The 19,603-nt window shown below is 38.3% G+C and overlaps 1 protein-coding gene across 1 annotated transcript in view; it reads left to right on the top strand.

The window, feature by feature from the left end:
* Positions 1–19,603, top strand: part of SLCO1C1 (solute carrier organic anion transporter family member 1C1) — an 81,733-nt gene that overhangs the window by 55,181 nt on the left and 6,949 nt on the right. The window contains exons 10-13 of the mRNA XM_013964182.2: positions 6,361–6,556; positions 9,926–10,091; positions 13,021–13,205; positions 15,697–15,761. Coding sequence (XP_013819636.1) covers positions 6,361–6,556; positions 9,926–10,091; positions 13,021–13,205; positions 15,697–15,761 — 612 coding nt within the window. The remainder of the gene's footprint in view (positions 1–6,360; positions 6,557–9,925; positions 10,092–13,020; positions 13,206–15,696; positions 15,762–19,603) is intronic.

Here is a 19,603-nt window from a genome sequence, read left to right as displayed (position 1 = left end):
GAGAAAGATTGAAGACAGCAGGAAAGAGGGAGACAGAGAACAAAATGGTTGAATGGCATCATCAATTCATCGGACATGAACTTGGGCAAACTCTGGGAGACAGTAAGGGACAGAGAAGCCTGGCGTGCTGCAGTCCATGGTCGCAAAGAGTCGGACACAATTTGGTGACTGAACAACAACAAGCTCAGCCTGCCTGATATTTGGAAAAACATAAATGTTGAATTCAAGAAAAAATACATAAAATAAATTGAAACAAATTACAGATGCCAACATAAATTATGGCTAATATTTCCATCTGAAATATTCAGATGGTAAACATTTTAAGAGCAGCACAGTTTATGATGTGAGTGGAAAAAGTGTGCAATGAAGAAATCATACTGAAATTTCTACCTCATTAAATGGCTCAAAAATACCTAAGATGAAAGAAAAGAAGCTTTGGGAGGTGAGAAGTGCACCTCATCTACTTTTCAGGAACTTTGCCACTAAACTGGCCCTGCGTGGATGACGTACAGATCCTAGGGAACTTGAAAGGGCAACCAAATTGACGACATATTTGAAAAATCCTACTAATCTTTTTTTGAATCATGTCATAATTTAGTCATCCTCAAACTGAGAAAGATATTCTGGAGAAATGGCTTTTATGCACATTTTAATAAAAATCCACCTATGTAAGAAACAAAGGATTCTACCAGGAGCATAGTTCTTCCCTTGAAGGTTTGATTGAAGGGTGAGAGGTATGAACAAATAAGCTAATAGGCAATTGTGATAAGTACCAAGGCTGCCTCTAGGACCCCACAAAAGAGCTTCAGACTGAGGAAGAAAGGGGGTTCTGATGACCAAGTCATGCACCCTGGTATCAGATACATCCTCTGGAGGCATGATATGGTTGGTAGAGGATTTGATAGGTGCTCTAATTAGGGGAAACCCAGAATACCTTGGTGGAGGAGGAAATGGCAACCCACTCCAGTATTCTTACCTGGGAAATCTCAGGAACAGAGGAGCCTAGTGGACTGCAGTCAACGGGGTCACAAAGAGTCAGACACAACTGATCATGCATGCATGCAGAGTACTCTAGATGAACAAGCATAACCTTGGAGTCAGAAAGAATTATCTGGGAGATGATGCTATCTGAATTAAGAGCAAAAAGATAGGGAGGTGTTTAAAGAAGAACGCACAAGAACAGGGATGGAGATTGGGGAGGACACTGTGTCAAAGATAGCAAGTATTCTTGAGCAGAGAGACCTACAAGCAAGAGAACACATTAAATCCTCTGCAAGTTTCAAGAGAACACAAGCCTCTAAAAAAGAGGTCAGTCTAGAGGGGATATTCCTGATTATTAACAATCCGTTCTGAGGGAGAAATATCCCTAGAATTCCTTTATTCTCAGGCTATTCTAAGCCAGATGGAGTGCTGGGAAGTCAGTGGAATTTAGCACAACATGTTGCTCAGGCCAAAGAGTGTATTTTGTACCATTGTTTCTGATGTCCCAGGCAGGATGGGTACTTTACAAAATAAATTTCTTTTTTATTAAAGTATAGTTGATTTTTAATATTGTGTTAGTTTCAGAGATTCTACAGCACAGAGATTCAGTTATACATTATATATATATATTCTTCAGATTCTATTTCCCTATAGGTTATTATAAAATATTGAATATAGTTCCCTATGCTATACACTAGGTCTTGATTATCTATTTTATATATAGGAGTACATATATATTAATCCCAATCTCCTAATTTACCCCTCCCCCACTTTCCTTTTCCCTGTGGTAACCATAAATTAGTTTATATGTCTGTGAGCTTGTTTTGGAAATAAGTTCATTTGTATATTTTTTTTTAATTCCACATACAAGTGATATTGAATGATATTTATCTTTCTCTGTCTGGTTTACTTCATTTAGTGTGATAATCTCTAGGTCCATCCACGTTACTGCAAATGGCATTATTTTGTTCTTTTTGATGGTTGAGTAATAGTATTTCATTTCATTCATGAGTAATTTTATTTCATTCGTGAGTAATAGTATTTCATGCTGGGAGAAATATCAATAACCTCAGATATGCAGATGACACCACCCTTATGGCAGAAAGTGAAGAAGAACTAAAGAGCTTCTTGATGAAAGTGAAAGTGGAGAGTGAAAAACTTGGCTTAAAGCGCAACATTCAGAAAAGTAAGATCATGGCATCCAGTCCCATCACTTCATGGCAAATAGATGGGGAAACAGTGGAAACAATGGCTGATTTTATTTTGGGGGGCTCCAAAATCACTACAGATGGTAATTGCAGCCATGAAATTAAAAGACACTTACTCCTTGGAAGGAAAGTTATGACCAACCTAGACAGCATATTCAAAAGCAGAGACATTACTTTGTCACCAAAGGTCCATCTAGTCAAGGCTATGGTTTTTCCAGTAGTCACATACGGATGTGAGAGTTGGACTATAAAGAAAGCTGAGTGCCGAAGAATTGATGCGTTTGAACTGCGGTGTTGGAGAAGACTCTTGAGAGTCCCTTGGACTGCAAGTAGATCCAACCAGCCCATCCTAAAGGAGATCAGTCCTGGGTGTTCATTGGAAGGACTGATGTTGAAGCTGAAACTCCAGTACTTTGGCCACCTAATGTGAAGAGCTGACTCATTTGAAAAGACCCTGATGCTGGGAAAGATTGAGGGCAGGAGGAGAAGGGGACGACAGAGGATGAGATGGTTGTATGACATCACTAACACAATGAACATGGGTTTGGGTGGACTCTGGGAGTTGGTGGATGGACAGGGAAGCCTGGTGTGCTGCAATTCACAGGGTCACAAAAAGTCAGACACGACTGAGTGACTGAACTGAACTGAATAGTATTTCATGGATTTTTTCTTTGTGTGTGTACATATGTATGTGTGTATATATATATATTTTATATCACATCTTTATATATTTATCCACTGATAGACAATTAGCTTGCTTCCATTTCTTGGCCATTGTAAATGGTGCTGCAGTGTATACTGGGGAGCAATGTATCTTTTAAAATTATGGTTTTCTCTGGATATATGCCCAGGAGTAGGGTCATATGGTAGATCCATTTTTAGATTTTAAGGAACCTATATATTGTTCTCCATCTTCCAGTTTACATTCTCGCCAACAGGGTAGGAGAGGTCCCTTTTCTCCACACCCCACTCCCCAGCATTTGTTATTTGATAATGGTCATTCTGACCAGTGTGAGGTGATACCTCATAGTTTTGGTTTTCATTTCTCTAGTAGTTAGTGATGTGGAGCATATTTTCATGTGCTTTTTGGTCATCTGTATGTCTTCTTTAGAGAAATGTCTACTTAGACCTTCTGCTCATTTTCTGATTGGGTTGTTTAGAGGTTTGTTTGTTTGTTTGTTTGTTTTTAATATTGAGCTGTATGAGCTGTTTGTCATAAAAAGTAAAGTGAAAGTAGCTTGGTCGTGTCCGACTCTTTGCGATCCATGGAATTCTCCAGGCCAGAATACTGGAGTGGGTAGCCTTTCCCTTCTCCAGGGGATCTTCCCAACCCAGGGATCAAACCTAGGTCTCCTACATTGCAGGCAGAGTCTTTACCAGCTGAGCTACAAGTGAAGCCCATTTGTCATAAGAAAGAATGAAATTTTGCCATTTGCAGCAACATAGATAAACTTGGAGGACATCATGCTAAAAAAGTGAAACCAGACAGAAAGACAAATATTGTATGATATCACTTATCTGTGGAATCTAAAAACTATAACAAAGTAGTGAATAAAATAAAAAAGAAGCAGACTCACAGATACAGAGAACCAACCAGTGGTTACCAGTGGGGAGAGGGAAGGAGATAGGAGCAATATAGAGATGCTGCTGCTGCTGCTGCTGCTAAGTCGCTTCAGTCGTGTCCGACTCTGTGTGACCCCATAGATGGCAGCCCAACAGGCTCCTCTGTCCCTGGGATTCTCCAGGCAAGAACACTGGAGTGGGTTGCCATTTCCTTCTCCAATGCATGAAAGTGAAAAGGGAAAGTGAAGTTGCTCAGTCGTGTCCGACTCTTAGCGACCCAATGGACTGTAGCCTTCCAGGCTCCTCTGTCCATGGGATTCTCCAGGCAAGAGTGCTAGAGTGGATTGCCATTGCCTTCTCCAAATATTGGACTTCCCTGGTGGCTCAGAGGTTAAAGTGTCTGCCTGGAATGCAGGAGACTGGGGTTCGATCCCTGGGTTGGGAAGATCCCCTGGAGAAGGAAATGGCAATGCACTCCAGTACTCTTCCCTGGAGAATCCCATGGAGGGAGGAGCCTCGTAGGCTACAGTCCATGGGGTTGCAAAGAGTCGGACACGACTGAGCGACTACACTTTCACTTTCACTTTCTCCAAATATAGAGATAAGGGATTTTTTAAAAGGGAGGTTATTATGGGATTATCTAAAATCACATTGTGTGAACCTTTCAAAAACTGTAAAGCACTATAGAATTTAAATACTTTTTAATTCAAATAAATGAACTTTCAAGTTAAAATCATCAACATCATCATCAGCCAGTGCCTCTTAGCTGATGTTCAGCTCTTCAGGAGCCCAGTGCACTATCTCTGCCATTTGCACATCCACAAACCTCAGTTCAGCTGAAGAAGCAAAAATGAACTTCTCTTCTTTTTTCAGTTTCACTAATTTCATGATCATGCCCCCTTCAAGGTGGGTTAATTTCTAATGTGATCAGTTTAATGCTAATTTAATGCATAGTCATTAACAGATGAAACAAAATATCCTTTTTAAAATCATCTATCAATACATGATGAAAACACTTTTTAAAATAATATAATAGCTAACCAAGTATCACTATATATCTGATGTTTTAGACTCTATGAAACCTAGTTAAGTGACTAGATATATAAATCAGAAAATAAAGAAAGAAAGGAGAGGAAGAAAGGAAGTTACTTTGCATCTATTATCACTGTATGTCAGTATTCTTAATTTTTTAACACAAATTTCAGTGTGAGTCAGAAAAGGATACTTGTAATTATTGTTTACCTCAGCAGATGCTGGCCAAAGTTATACAAATTTCAGTCCTTTTATTACATGAAAGAAATGTGTTATCTCAAAATCTCAAGATACATCAGTATTTGATGAGTAGACAATATGAGAAATAGATTCTAATTCACAGAGAAGTTTAGCATCGGGTACCTGATTACCTTCCCTACAGTTATTTACCAATTCACAGTCTGACAAAAGAGCCTCTTTCTCCATCTTTCCTAACGCAGAGCTGTTCCACTTCCCCCAACCCCAGCATTTGCATCTTTGTCTCATAGATGGAAATGTTCATAATAACCTAATTGAATGATGTTTTGTGCCAGATACTAAGCTAAAACTTTTCATGCCATTTAATCACTTTAAGGACACTATTATTAATTCCATATTATATGTGAGGAGTCAGTTTTAGAGAAGCTCAGGCATTACTCGCAGTTGCACAGCTATTTAAGCTGTGGAACTGAGATTCAAAGCCACAGAGCTGGGTCTTTGGGATCCAAACTCTTAGTCACTTTGTTGAACTTCTTCCTAGTATTGCTTTTTAAGTCACACTTATTTGACTACTAGTGAGATTAAACATCCATTTATGAAGAATTCTATCTGCCAAATCCCCCTGAAGGAGAGTCAGTTTAACATAGTTATTGAAAGCATTTAACTCGATACCAGCCTTCCTGGATTCATATCTGGCTTTTCCACCTACTAACCACAACCATGAACAAACTGCTCTCCGAAGTGAAGATAACATATGCCTATATTCTAAGGTTGTGGTGAAGAGTAGATGTGATAGATAATATATCAAATGCTAAACTAAGTGACTGGTATACTGTAAGCAAATTAAAAAAATATGAAAGGTGCCTAATAATATGTGGTTATTGTTCATGCTGTAAGAAAGCATATCAAACTAAAAGGCTTGGCAATAAAAGCAAATATTGTCGGGGTCAGAAAATAGAACCAGGACTGTTTTTGTGCTTATTTGTTTATTCCTTACAGTCTATATGCCTATTATTCTTTCGTTCACAACCTTATAAAACATTATAATCATCTAATTGCCACCTGATTGCACCTGTTATTCCTGGGATTAAACCAAAAAGACTAGATTCATTGACTGATTTGGTGTTTATTGATTTCAAACCCTATGCTAGACATTGTGATAGGCAGAACCCTGGGTCTGTCAGCTGTGTTATCATTAATATGAAACCCACATGTTAGTGGCTGAATAGTTCTGTAAACTTAAATTGACCAAGTAGTCTAATAATAAGTTTAGAACTATTATTACACAGTTTCATACAATCCCTTAGAAAGTTTGGGTGAATGTACTCAGATTTCTTTTAGAGGTTCACAAATGTGACACATTTTCCTTTTTCCTCAGGGCTCATCAACATACCTGCAGTGGCCCTTGGAATATTCTCTGGGGGAATAATTATGAAAAAATTCAGAGTCAGTATTCGTGGTGCTGCAAAACTTTACTTGGGATCATCGGTCCTTGGGTACCTCCTATTCCTTTCCTTGTTTGCACTGGGCTGTGAAAACTCTGATGTGGCAGGATTAACTATCTCCTACCAAGGGTATGTTTACTCATTAAGTAATCAGAGGAGATCAGTTTGTTTAATCAAATTAACTATTCTGTTTCAAAATAAGATAATTAAATTATTAAGAATCATACCTATGAAAAGAAATTATTGTTTTATTGTGGAAGAATGGGCAATGCTTATGAAGTCGGAGCTGTTATTGTCACCAAAATCTGTCATTTCCTTTGAATCTGAAAGTGGAAGCAAATATTAAAAAATACCAAATCCACATCTTTCTTTAGGGAAGCAACCTGATAGTAGAAAATACAGACCTTGAATTTTGCTTCTCTATTCTTAGTGAAGTGATACTGTATTAATGTAGCCGCAATGTTAGTATTTTTAAAACAGAAATAATAACTGCCTTTTAAGGTTTTGTAAGGCAAGATAATACACATGAAAGGGATTAGCACTTACCCAGCACAAAATTGAGGTGCCATTCTTGGAAACAATTGTAGTTTTTTTTTTTTTTCTTTGAACATCTAGATACCCAGAAAACTGGAATGGTTTCTATGCTACACTTTATAGTCTTTGTTATTCAAGTCAAGGGAAATTGAAGGAGAGAATGGCTATCCCTCAACCCAGAGACGAACATACAGCTCTTTGCAGCTGATCACAGGAGTATTTACTGATGCTTTTAGATTTATGCCATTCTGTGTGGGAGTAGCGATTAGATTTCTTAGTTTCCAGGGTCTAAAGCCTGGGTCTTGAAGAAACTACTTCATCCTTCCCCTTCAAGAGTCCTCATTATCACTCTGTCTCCGCACCTGAGTTCCCAGAGACAGTTCTCTTCATCCTCCTACGTGTCTATACATCATTTGTTTAAAAAAAAAATGTATTGAGCTGCTATAGGTTGCCAAGCCAGCCTCCCTGATTTTATCTGCCTGGGTGCCTAAAATTCTACCTGTTGGCTCAAAGGTCAAGCATCCTGATAATATATTCTGTTTCCTGATGATTCAGTTGCTTCTTGCTCACTGCTTGCTCTCCAGCCTCTTTCCGCATTTATCTGTCTGGTGTTCATGTTCCAACACCTTCATTAACCTAAGTTTCTCCTGTTGTTACATACATACTCAGTCATGTCTGACTCTTTGCAACCTCATGGACTATAGCCCACCTGGCTCCTCAGTCCTTCGGACTTTCCTGGCAAGAATACTGAAATGAGTTGCCATTTCCTCCTCCAGGGGATCTTCCCAACTTGGGGATTGAACCCACATGTCTTGCATTGCAAGCGGATTCTGTACCACTGAGCCACAAGGGAAGCCCACACCAATTATACTTTTTGTCCTCTAAAGTGTTCAGAAAAATTAGTGAATGTAAAGGTCATATAACATTGCTTCTGGGAGTTGTCACAGCAACAGTTAGACTTAACAGAGTGTATGTTGCCTTGGTAACAATGAACAATATAGATCAAGAATGTTAGTTATAAACAGGAATTGCAAGAAGATTCTGGAGAGAGTAGAAGTCCTGTGCCATGTTTTCCAATCCCTAAGATCCTCATGGTGGATGGACAGTGGTGAAGTATTTTATATTTTGCAATTTAGAAAACACCTTACCTTTTTATCAACTCACTTCTATCTTAAGGTGCCTTTATGAAGTTTTGTTACCCTCATTTAAAGAACTGAGATTAGAAAGGTCAGTTAACTTCCTTCCAGTACAATGTTTTTTTCTATTGCATTGTGCTATCTCTAAGCCAAAAGCAAATACAGAAGTAGACAACAGACACATTTTTAGATTTACATTAAAAGTATACTCAGATGATAATAAGATTCAATAGTCTTAAACAAACAAAAAATTTCATTGAGTACTAGGTCCCTGAAAGCAGGGACTATAAGTACAGTGTAATAATGCTGCTGCTGCTGCTAGGTCACTTCAGTCATGTCCAATTCTGTGCGATCCCGTAGATGGCAGCCCACCAGGCTCCCCTGTCCCTGGGCTTCTCCAGGCAAGAACACTGGAGTGGATTGCCGTTTCCTTCTCCAATGCATGAAAGTGGAAAGTGAAAATTGAAAGTGAAGTCGCTCAGTCGAGTCCTACTCTTCGCTATCATTGTTTAAAACTCCTCTTTTGAAATTGCTTTCCATATTTTTAAGAATATTCTCAACAATGGCAAAGATTTAACCTCCAAGAGTAGCTTTGTTATTGGAAGCAACCAAAGAAAAGGCTACATCACTGGCGAAATCTTTCCCCTCCCACCATAACTATTTTGAAAGAAAAATCTCATAAATATAAACTTTCTGGCATATTTGATAAAGCTAATAATTAAAAATTTAAATAACGACTCTACTGTCAACACATCTTTCAGGAAACATATATGCAATTAATTTCTGCTTCAAGATTGTCCTAAGTGATAAATTTAATGTTACCTTCAGCAATATAAAAGAATTGACTACATAAAATAAACATGCTCTCCAGAGTTTATCCAGAGTTTCTTTGTTCCACAATGTTGGTTTGATTCCAGACATTCATTCAGGATCAATACAGAGAAGCTTTAGATATGACAGTGCAAGAAGTTTCTCTTCTGCAATGATGAGAATTAAGTCTGATGCCCAAGACAAGAACTTAGAATCCGGAGGCCTGGAAGGGTTTGTCACTGAAAAACATTGTGAATTTGAGCACGTTATCTGCCGACTTTGGCTCTGAATTTCCTGATTTTCCGAAGAGAACTTAACCTAGATCATCTCCACTGTTCTTTTGGCTCTAATCTTCTATAATCTTGGCTCTACCGTATCCATAGTGGCCTAATTCTAAGCTTTCAAAGACACACATTTGTACTTTCAGATACAGCAAAACGGTCTCAGTTAAAACTTCATGCCTTAGAGAAGAGAATTAGATAAAATATCCCTGGGTGACTTCTTAGGAGGCCTAGTTAAATAGCCTCTCATTCTGCTAGAAGAAATCTCAAAAGTCTTTTGTCTTTACATTTGGGGTGACCAAATCCATAGTAGTTCTACAGGATGGAATATTGTATGAGAGTTTGTGATTATATTGATACATAGTAAGAGAAATGTCATAAATTGCTCTTGAAGTTTATTCTGTTTTTCTTTTTTGATAGTTTTTTCCAAATACATCATAATATAGAAAAACATTGTAACATTCTAGAGTCAGTAGATGTTAGTGAAACCCATCAGCCAAGACAAGGATATCATGTAAAATGGTAAACTTCTAAAGGTAATTATCAAAGGAAAGCTGTCTAAGAGTGAATTCACATTTAATGATGAGAAGCTGGTATTTCTGATGACAACTGTGTTCCCCCCCAGGCAAAATTTGTGGCCATTGCCATTTACATACCCAAGAACATTGATTTTTGAAAATATTAGGGTACTGCTTACTAAGAGGTAACATTTTATATCATTACATTTTTTTTTCCAGAACCAAACCTGTCTCTTATCATGAACGAGCTCTCTTTTCAGATTGCAACTCAAGATGCAAATGTTCAGAGACAAAATGGGAACCCATATGTGGTGAGAACGGAATCACGTATGCATCGGCTTGTCTTGCTGGTTGTCAAACCTCCACCAGGAGTGGAAAGACTACTGTAAGAAACCTTCTCTAAAGGGTGTGCCCCTAGGCATGCAACAGTGCTTAACTATACAACCCTATGTGGGCTCAGGGACCGACCTAGGAGCAGACCACATTGATAGAATCCATGGTGTTTACTCTGCCTTTGTTCTTTTGTGTGGTGACAGGAAATGAAAGCATCACTAGTAGAATTACAGTTGTTGGAAGAATTGGGGTTAGAATGAGAATAATGAAACAGGCTGGAGGAACTTTGTAATTATGTAATCTAGTTCTCTTATTTTACTAGTAAGGAATATTAGCCTCAAATGAGACAGTCTCAGTCATAAGATCATTTAATAGCATCTGCCTTGGGCTCCATCTCTCCTGATCCCATGACCAGTGGTCCTTGCAGGTTTTTGAGGACAGGACAAATAGAGGCCAGTATAAGGAAATTTAGCCCAAAAGGTCTAGACCCAGGGATCAGAGATCCAGAAGAGGCTGATGGTTCTGAGATAGTTCTGCCTGAGATATCAAGCCAGTTTGTGTAATGATGGCTGGAATCAAGGATTCCTATAGAATGTAAGAGGAAGACAGGGTTGGAAATATAGGTAGGAAACCAGTTGTGAAGAGTATCATGTACTTCAATTAAGAGTACTATGTACTTCATTAACAGATTCATTCTTCTAATCACACCTTTACAGCCCTGTCCCTAATAGACTCTTCCTTATACTCATTGTGTATAAGGCACAGTGGTCAGATGGCTTTCTGCTTGTGACTGATGAAATCTACCTGTATTTGACAGCCCCAGAGAGCTTAAAATTAAACCACACATATATTTCTGTATTCTTATCCACTAGATTAAGAACGCTTGGGCAACCACTCTATAGACAGTCTCATGCTTGTTGATTTTCCATTTCTTATTATTTTGACATTTTATTCAGAGAAGAATGGATTGGTCTGTAGCAACACTGATATTAAGACCACCCACCCATCTGAAATCTGAGCTTTAACATTCCCTTCCTTTTCTTCCTTCTTGTCTTTCTTCCACCCAACCTCCAATTTTGGCCACTATACTCTTTGGCCTAAACCACTTGAAGGATTTTCTTTTCTTTTACTTTGGATTTGCTTTTTTTTTTTTTTTAATTGAAGTATAATTGATTTACAATGTTGTGTTAATTACTGCTGTACAGCAAAGTGATTCAGTTATATATACATTCTTAAAATAGTTTTCCATATGATTTATCATAGGATATGAATATAGTTCTCTGTGCTATACAGTAGGACCTTCTTGTTTATCTACTCTCTATATAAAAACTTACATCTGCTAACCCCAGCCCCTACTCTATCCCTTCCCTAACACCCTCCTCCCTTGGCAACCGCCAATCTGTTCTCAATGTCCATGTTGCTGCTTCATAGATCATTGCATTTGTGTCATATTTTAGATTCCACATGTATGTGGTAACATATAATACTTTTCTTTCTGTTTCTGACTTACTTCACTTTGTGTAATAATCTCTCGTTGCACTGAAAGGTCTTTCTTAACCAGAGCTTCCATTTATTGAAAATGTTGCATGCCAGGGACTAAGGGAAGTGCTTTAAAAAAATATTTAGACATCATAATACTCAAGTGATTGGGTATTATTTTAATTATTTTGCTCATGTGAGAATTGAAGCATTAAGATACAAGGGATCTGCCTAAATGTATGTATCCGGTGAGAGGCAAAGTCAAGATTCAAAAGCTTCTTACCAGACACTCAAAACAAAATCAAAAATTCTATGTTGCTATTCCTCTTCGAAAAGGAAATTCCACTTTTATTTCATTTTTAACTAAAACTTCACAAAGTCTTTCGTAATTAAAAAAATGACAACTCATTACATGTATACATTCACACATGAAACTTACAGAAATAAACTGATGAGGGATTATGAAAGTTGCCTCTTTATCCAAGATTTAGTTGGGTTTTACTTATCAAGGTTTTTCTTTCCTTCTCATTATCACTGTATATTCTTTCATATCTTCAAACTGTGCCCATTTATTTAACACATTTTTACTAAGCACTTAAATTGAGGGCCTATTTTTAAGCCTACATGTACAATGATAACAAAGCAAAGAGTTTTTGCCAGAAGTTACATTCTAGTGGGGATATGTAGTTTAGAATTAAATGGTTATATAATATCCTGATAAAAAGTAATAAATGCTGTGAGGAAAACAAGTTAGAACAACAGTGTGGAGAGATGGAGGTACTGTTTTGAATGGGTGGTTTTGAACGCTCTCTCTAATGAACTATCTGAGCAGAGACCTGAAGTGTATGAGCCAACCATGTAACTCCCTAGAAAAATTCCCTAACAGAGAAAGCAGGAAGACCATGAGCCCCGACTGGACTCACCACGTTTGAGGGCTGGCATGGGTCCCCTGAGAGCTCGTGAAGTAGAGGGAGAAGGGGAAGATCACGGAGCAATGAGATCAGAGTGGGACTGAGGAGATGCATTGTGGAGAGTGTGGAAGCCACTCTAAGGACATGGGATTTTATCCAAGTCCAATGAGAAGCCATTGGGAAGCTGAGAATCGTGATGCAATCCGACTGCCATTTTTAAAGGCTTAGTTGGGTTATTGCAGAAAAGAGACCAGAGCCAGGTAAGAGTAGAAACAGGTCAAGCCCAAAGAGACCATGGTGGCTTAGATTTAGATGTGGCAGGGAAGAAGGTAAGGTAGCGTTGGATTTGGTGAGATTTGCTTAGAGATGGTTCCGTAGGATCAATAGTTTGTAGACCATCTGCTCTTTGGGTACTGAAATGTTTTCTCTCTTGATTTCACTTTGCTTGATACTGTCTAACACAGAAAAATAAAAATTTCCCCACTGTTTGTCTTATAAATGTATACTATAAAATCATTTAAAATAAATATATGTCTTTAATGTTACATACTATTTACCTCAATAATTGGATTTTTCCCTACTGTGTTACAGATATTTAATAATTGTACCTGTGTGGGACTTGCAGCCTCAAAATCAGGAAATTCCTCAGGCATGGTGGGCAGATGTCAAAAAGATAATGGATGTGCCAAAATGTTTCTGTATTTCCTCATAATTGCAGTCATCACATCCTATACTTTGTCTGTAGGCGGGATACCTGGATACATATTGCTTCTGAGGTGAACCTTGAATCTCCCTGCCCCAATTTTAATAGAAGACACACCATCACCATCTACAGCAGTGACTTCCAACTCTGCTCTGTGGAGTCATTGTGATTCATTACAGCACTCTCAGGAAACTTGTTCCACTTTTATGCTTTTCTCCCTTTAGGTTTTTATTCAAAAATGTGGTTGGATAGAATTTTTTTCTATTGTCATATAATTTATGCTTGAACATTTTTTCATTGGCTCTCCTCTCACAAATTGATGCAATATACACATAAATTCAAATGTTAAAATATTAGTTTTGTAACAAGTATTCTCGGTGGTAAAATTTTCCTCCCCATTGAATTAGTATTGCAATTATTACTGTTATACAACTGATCAAAATAACCTAAAGATACTACAAATTTCGATTAAATTGTTAAACATGAAAAGTCACCATTTATTGTAAGTCAGTCTTTTATGAGATGGATTAGGTGACAGAAATTAATTCATACATCAAAGGATTATTTTTTCTAAATGAAGCTAATCAAAATAGCATATATATTTTTAATTTCCCACAGCTTATGTTATAGAAATTGATTAGGAATATTTATATAAAATAGGACGAAACATCCACAAATCTGTTTTCATAAAAGGGTTTTTAAAAAATTATTTATTAGTTATTAAATTTGGGGGCTGTGGCACAAGGCATGCAAGATCCTAGTTCCTCAAACATGCATCCCCTTCCCTAGATCACCAGGGAGGTCCCTCATAAAAGGATTTAATGTGAACATAAGATCTTGGGGTTTTCAAATGGAAGCATAGGTTTAGTGGGAAAGCATTACACCAGAAGTCTCAGACCGGGATCATTCTCCGCAGGTACCTGTTTCTTCAACATTTTCTTACATAGTACCAAGTAGTCACCTGGGCCTCATGAATAAACAGGTGAACAGAGGAAGAGTTTTCCTCACCACCAGCCCATAAATGAACCACACGTTATTTTGATGCTAGAAAGAAACATGTTTGCTTAAAGGAGAAAAGTTGTAATTTTTTATCATTTTAAAGCAGAGATTAAATATTATGCACATGAAGAATTTACTACCATGGTTAACGCTCAGTAGTTATTATATATCCTCATGATTATCTCTATTAAAATCCATCAGTTCAAGCTATGTGTGCATACAATGTCACTATGTTGTGTCCAACTTGGACACCTCATGGACTATAGCCTACCAGGCTCCTCTGCCCATGGGAGTTCCAAGGCAAGAATATTGGAATGAGTTGCCACTTCCTTCTCCAGCGGATCTTCCCAAGCCAGGGATCGAACCAGTATCTCCTGCATTGACAGGCAGATTCTTTACCACCGAGTGACCAGGAAAGTCCCAGTTCAAGTTATATCAGTTCAGTTCAGTCGCTCAGTCGTGTCCAACTCTTTGTGACCCCATGAATCGCAGGACTCCAGGCCTCCCTGTCCATCACAAACTCCCGCAGTTCACTCAGACTCACGTCCATTGAGTCAGTGATGCCATCCAGCCATCTCACCCTCTGTTGTCCCCTTCTCCTCCTGCCCCAACCCCTCCCAGCATCAGAGTCTTTTCCAATGAGTCAACTCTTCTCATGAGGTGGCCAAAGTTTTGGAGTTTCAGCTTTAGCATCATTCCCTCCAAAGAAATCCCAGGGCTGATCTCCTTCAGAATGGACAGGTTAGATCTCCTTGCAGTCCAAGGGACTCTCAAGAGTCTTCTCCAACACCACAAGCATCAATTCTTCGGCACTCAGCCTTCTTCACAGTCCAGCTCTCAAGATGCTCTTGTTATTTTAGATAATCTTGTACTTGGCTGGTAAATTCAGATCCACACTACTTACCAAAAGCACTCAGCATGTCACAGTGATTTTAATTCAACTTAAGTCAATAGGGTCCCATAGTTTTAGACCAGAATCCACAAAAACTAGCTATAGGTCATTAATCCTTTATTGTGCCTCATAATCTTACAAATTGTTAGAATTATTCCCTGTCTTTGCTACTTTACTGATAAAATTTTACTTTACTTTACCTAACACCATTTGAATATGTCATGTAAGAGTGATTTATCTTTTAGAAATATTAACTAAAAACCCAATACATTGCATATAATGGAACATGGCTTCTACATAATTTGCTTTCCCTATGCTAGAATATGTGGATTCTCCATAAATGCTACTTGAATTCTGAGATTCTATATCTAGTAGCCAAAAAAACAATAATAACTAAATATACAAAATATACAAAAAATATTTGTGGATGTTTGGTCCTATTTTCTGTAGATCTTTCCTAACCAATTTCTATTATATAAGCTGTGGTAAATTAAAAATACATACAATATTTTGATTAGTTTAATTTTAGAGAAACCTAGTAGTCATCCTTTGACATGTGAATTAATTTCAAAGTAATCTAATCCACCTCATTAAAGACTGATTTATAATAAACTGACTTTATTATATGCTTTAATGCACTATTTTTTTGTAATGGTGCTTTTATTATTTATAGGTGCATTAAACCACAACTTAAGTCTTTTGCCCTGGGTATCTACACCTTAGCAGTAAGAGTTCTTGGTAAGTATAATCTATGCTTAAATTATGGTAGCCATTATAAGTATATTTTAATAGTCTTCTAAATATTTTTACAGAATTATGACACATAACTAAATGCTGTAAGTAGTAGATTCATGTTCTTTTAATTTTCTTCCCTCCTTTATGTCTTTCTTCCCTCCCTCTTTTCCTTGAATAGCCTCTTCCTTTCTTCCAGAAATATTTATTGAGAATCAATGATGTACCCATAATAAAGTGATCTTATGAGAGTAATGACATTTTTTATAACAATCTTGCCTCTTCTAGTACTGATCTAGTCTCCAAAAACCCATGCTATTATAAAAGAGCCCTCTGAGAAGAAAGCAAAAAATGAATCAGTAAGAAAATCTGAATTCTAAATGTAATTTCTTAAATTATTAAATGGAAGGAATTCTTTTGAGCTACTTTCAATGCTAGGATATATCACTGGTAGAAAGATCATTCAAGCAGTTAAAGCAGTATGGCTTGGAGTTCAATTTCTTAAATGTAATTGGAATGATTTTTTATGACTATCAGAATTTTCAATATTCATTAGTTAAAACCTACAGGAAACAGAGTGAATAAGTCAAATTAGGTTTTGTCCTTCAAGAGTTTATATTCTAAAGAAGAAAGGGACACCATTGTACATTCCTCTGCGCTTCCCTGGTGGCTCACACAGTAAAGAATTCGCCTGCAATGAGGGAGACCTGGGTTTGATCCCTGGGTTGGGAAGATCCCCTGGAGGAGGGCATGGCAACCCACTCCAGTATTCCTGCCTGGAGAATCCCCATGGACAGAAGAGCCTGGTGGGCTACATTCCATGGATTGCAAAGAGTCGGAGATCACTAAGTGACTGAGCACAACACAGCAATTTGACAGAGAAGAGCTACTTGGGAGAAAAATAAAAATTCAGAGTTTTAAATAAATGGGTTTATGTAACTTGGGATACAAAAAGGATATAAAAGGATATCCGATATAAAAAGGGATATATGCAAAGATACCATATAATCCTTGGAAAACAATAAAAATGGAGGTCTATGCCATCATAGTTGGCTCAAATTCTACAATATTAAAACAGAGATTATCTAGAAAAAAGGTTATTGAGTCTGAAGTACATCCCAGGCTGTAATTAGTCTATCCACCTCCTTTTGGGAACATAGATGTAACCACACTGTGAAACATATCTTAAGCAAAAGAAATAATTCATAAAGTTGACCCCATAAAAATGAAAATACATTTAATCTTACATGACATCATTTATTGCTGTTATTTAGTTGCTATATCATATCCGACTCCTTAGTGACCCCATGGACTGTAGCTCCCCAGACTCCTCTGCCCATGGGTTTCTCCAGCAAGAATACTGGAGTGGGTTGCCCTGCCCTCCTCCAGGGGATCTTCCCAATTCAAGGATCAAACCCATGCCTCCTGCGTTCGTGCACTGGCAGGCAGATTCTATACCACCGAGCCGCCTGGGAAGCCCCATGTGTCATTTATATGTAGAACCTAAAAATACAGCAAACTAGTTAATATAACCCACCAAAAGGCAGACTCACAGATATACAGAATTAATGGTTGCCAGTGGTGGGGGGCAATATTGGAGTGAGGGAATGAGATACAAACTACTGGGTACAGGATAGGCTCAATGGTCTATTGCATAGCATGGGAAATATAGCCAATACTTTGTAAATACTGTAAATGAAAAGTAACCTTCAAAAAATAAAAATATAATTAAAAATGAAAAAATATCACAAAGTAAATGGAAAACTACATATAGTATTTTTTTTTCAATCTATATAACAGATGAGTGGCTAACATCTTATTATATGGAGAATGCCTAGGTACTGAAAACAAAAATATCAAAGCTCTAAGAGAAAAGTGGCAGCGGCGGTTTAGTCGCTAAGTCGTGTCCGACTCTTGCAACCCCATGGACTGTAGCCTGTAGGCTCCTCTGCCCATGGGATTCTCCAGGCAAGAATACTGGAGTGGGTTGCCATTTCCTTCTCCAGGGGATCTTCCCAATCCAGGAACTGAACCTGGGTCTCGTGTATTGCAGGCAGATTCTTTACTGACTGAACTATGAGGGAAGCCCAAAAGCGGGTAAAAGATATAAACAACCATTTCATGGAAAAATAAATGGATACGTCTTAATATAGAAAAAGATGGTCAAGGCCCCTCATAAGAAGAAGAATACAAACTAAAGCTATGCTAAGAGACTGATTCTTACTTAACAGACAGGAAAATTACCAAATGTCGTTTGTAATGTATTATAATACAAATAGAAAATCGATACACTTATACATTGCTATTGTGAAATTATACCTTTGCTGGAGGAGGACATTTGGCCATAACTAAAAAAATTGCATCTAGATTTATCTTTTGACCTAGCAATCCTACTTCTACCTGCTGCTGCTGCTAAGTCGCGTCAGTCGTGTCCAACTCTGTGCAACCCCATAGAAGGCAGCCCACCAGGCTCCTCTGTCCCTGGGATTCTCCAGGCAAGAACACTGGAGTGGGTTGCCATTTCCTTCTCCAATGCAGGAAAGTGAAAAGTGAAAGTTAAGTTGCTTAATCGTGTCCAACTCTTCATGACTCCATGGACTGCAGCCTACCAGACTCCTCCATCCATGGGATTTTCCAGGCAAGAGTACTGGAGTGGGGTGCCATCGCCTTCTCCCCTACTTCTAGCAATTGATACCAAAAAATGAGCTCACAAAAGTTTGAACTGTAATCTTACAGGGGTCCAATCATTGTGGCATTATTTATAATAGTAAAAGGCTACAAGCAGTCTAAATGTACATCAATATGAGACTGGTTAAATAAACTATAGTAAACCCACATAAGGGAATACTTTACAGCTGTATGGACAAATGGGGAAAAATCTCTCATGTTACCAAGTTTATTAGTCAGTACAGGCTGTCATAACAATACACCATGGACTGAGGGGCCTAAACAGTAGGAAGTTACTGCTTCATAGTTCTGAAGGCTGCCATGTCCAAGATCAATGTGCCAACAGACTGGTGTCTGGTGAGACCTCTCTTCCTGATGCATAGATGGCTACCTTCTCACGGTGCATTCACACAACCTTTTCTCTGTGCAAAGAGAGCAGTCTTTGGTGCCTCTTCCTCTTCTTATAAGGACAATATATACACTACAATGCATAAAATGGGCTTCCCAGGTGGTGCTAGTGGTAAAGAACCTGTCTGCCAATGCAGGAGACGTAAGAGACACAGGTTCGATTACTGGGTTGGAAAGATCCCCTGGAGGAGGGCATGGCAACCCACTCCGGTGTTCTTGCCTGAAGAATCCCATGGACAAGGGATCCTGGCAGGCTACAGGCCATAGGGTAGAAAAATGTCAGACATGTTTGAAGGACTTAGCACACACGAATGTAGAAAATAGATAACTAACGAGAACCTGAGGGCTTCCGTGATAGTTCAGTTGGTAATGACTGCCTGCAATGCAGGAGGCCTCAGTTCAGTTCCTGGGTTGGGAAGATGCACTGCAGAAGGGATAAGCTACCTACTCCAGTATCCTTGGGCTTCCCTTGTGGCTCAGCTGGTAAAGAATCCTCCTGCAATGTGGGAGACCTGAGTTTGATCTCTGGGTTGGGAAAATACCCTGGAGAAGAGAACAGCTGTCCACTTCAGTATTCCGGCCTGGAGAATTCCATGGACTACAGTCCATGGGGTCATAAAGAGTAGGACATGACTGAATGACTTCACTTTCAATGAGAACTTACTGTATAGCACAGATATACTGTATAGCAGATATATATACAGATATACTGTATATTCTGTATAGCACAGAACTTACTGTAGAACACTCTACTCAGTGCTCTGTGGTTACCT

Source organism: Capra hircus, chromosome 5, assembly GCF_001704415.2.
Source record: "Capra hircus breed San Clemente chromosome 5, ASM170441v1, whole genome shotgun sequence".
In the NCBI taxonomy this organism is placed as follows: domain Eukaryota; kingdom Metazoa; phylum Chordata; class Mammalia; order Artiodactyla; family Bovidae; genus Capra; species Capra hircus.
The sequence above is the reverse complement of the archived record's forward strand: the minus strand, read 5'-3'. Positions and strand labels throughout refer to the sequence as shown.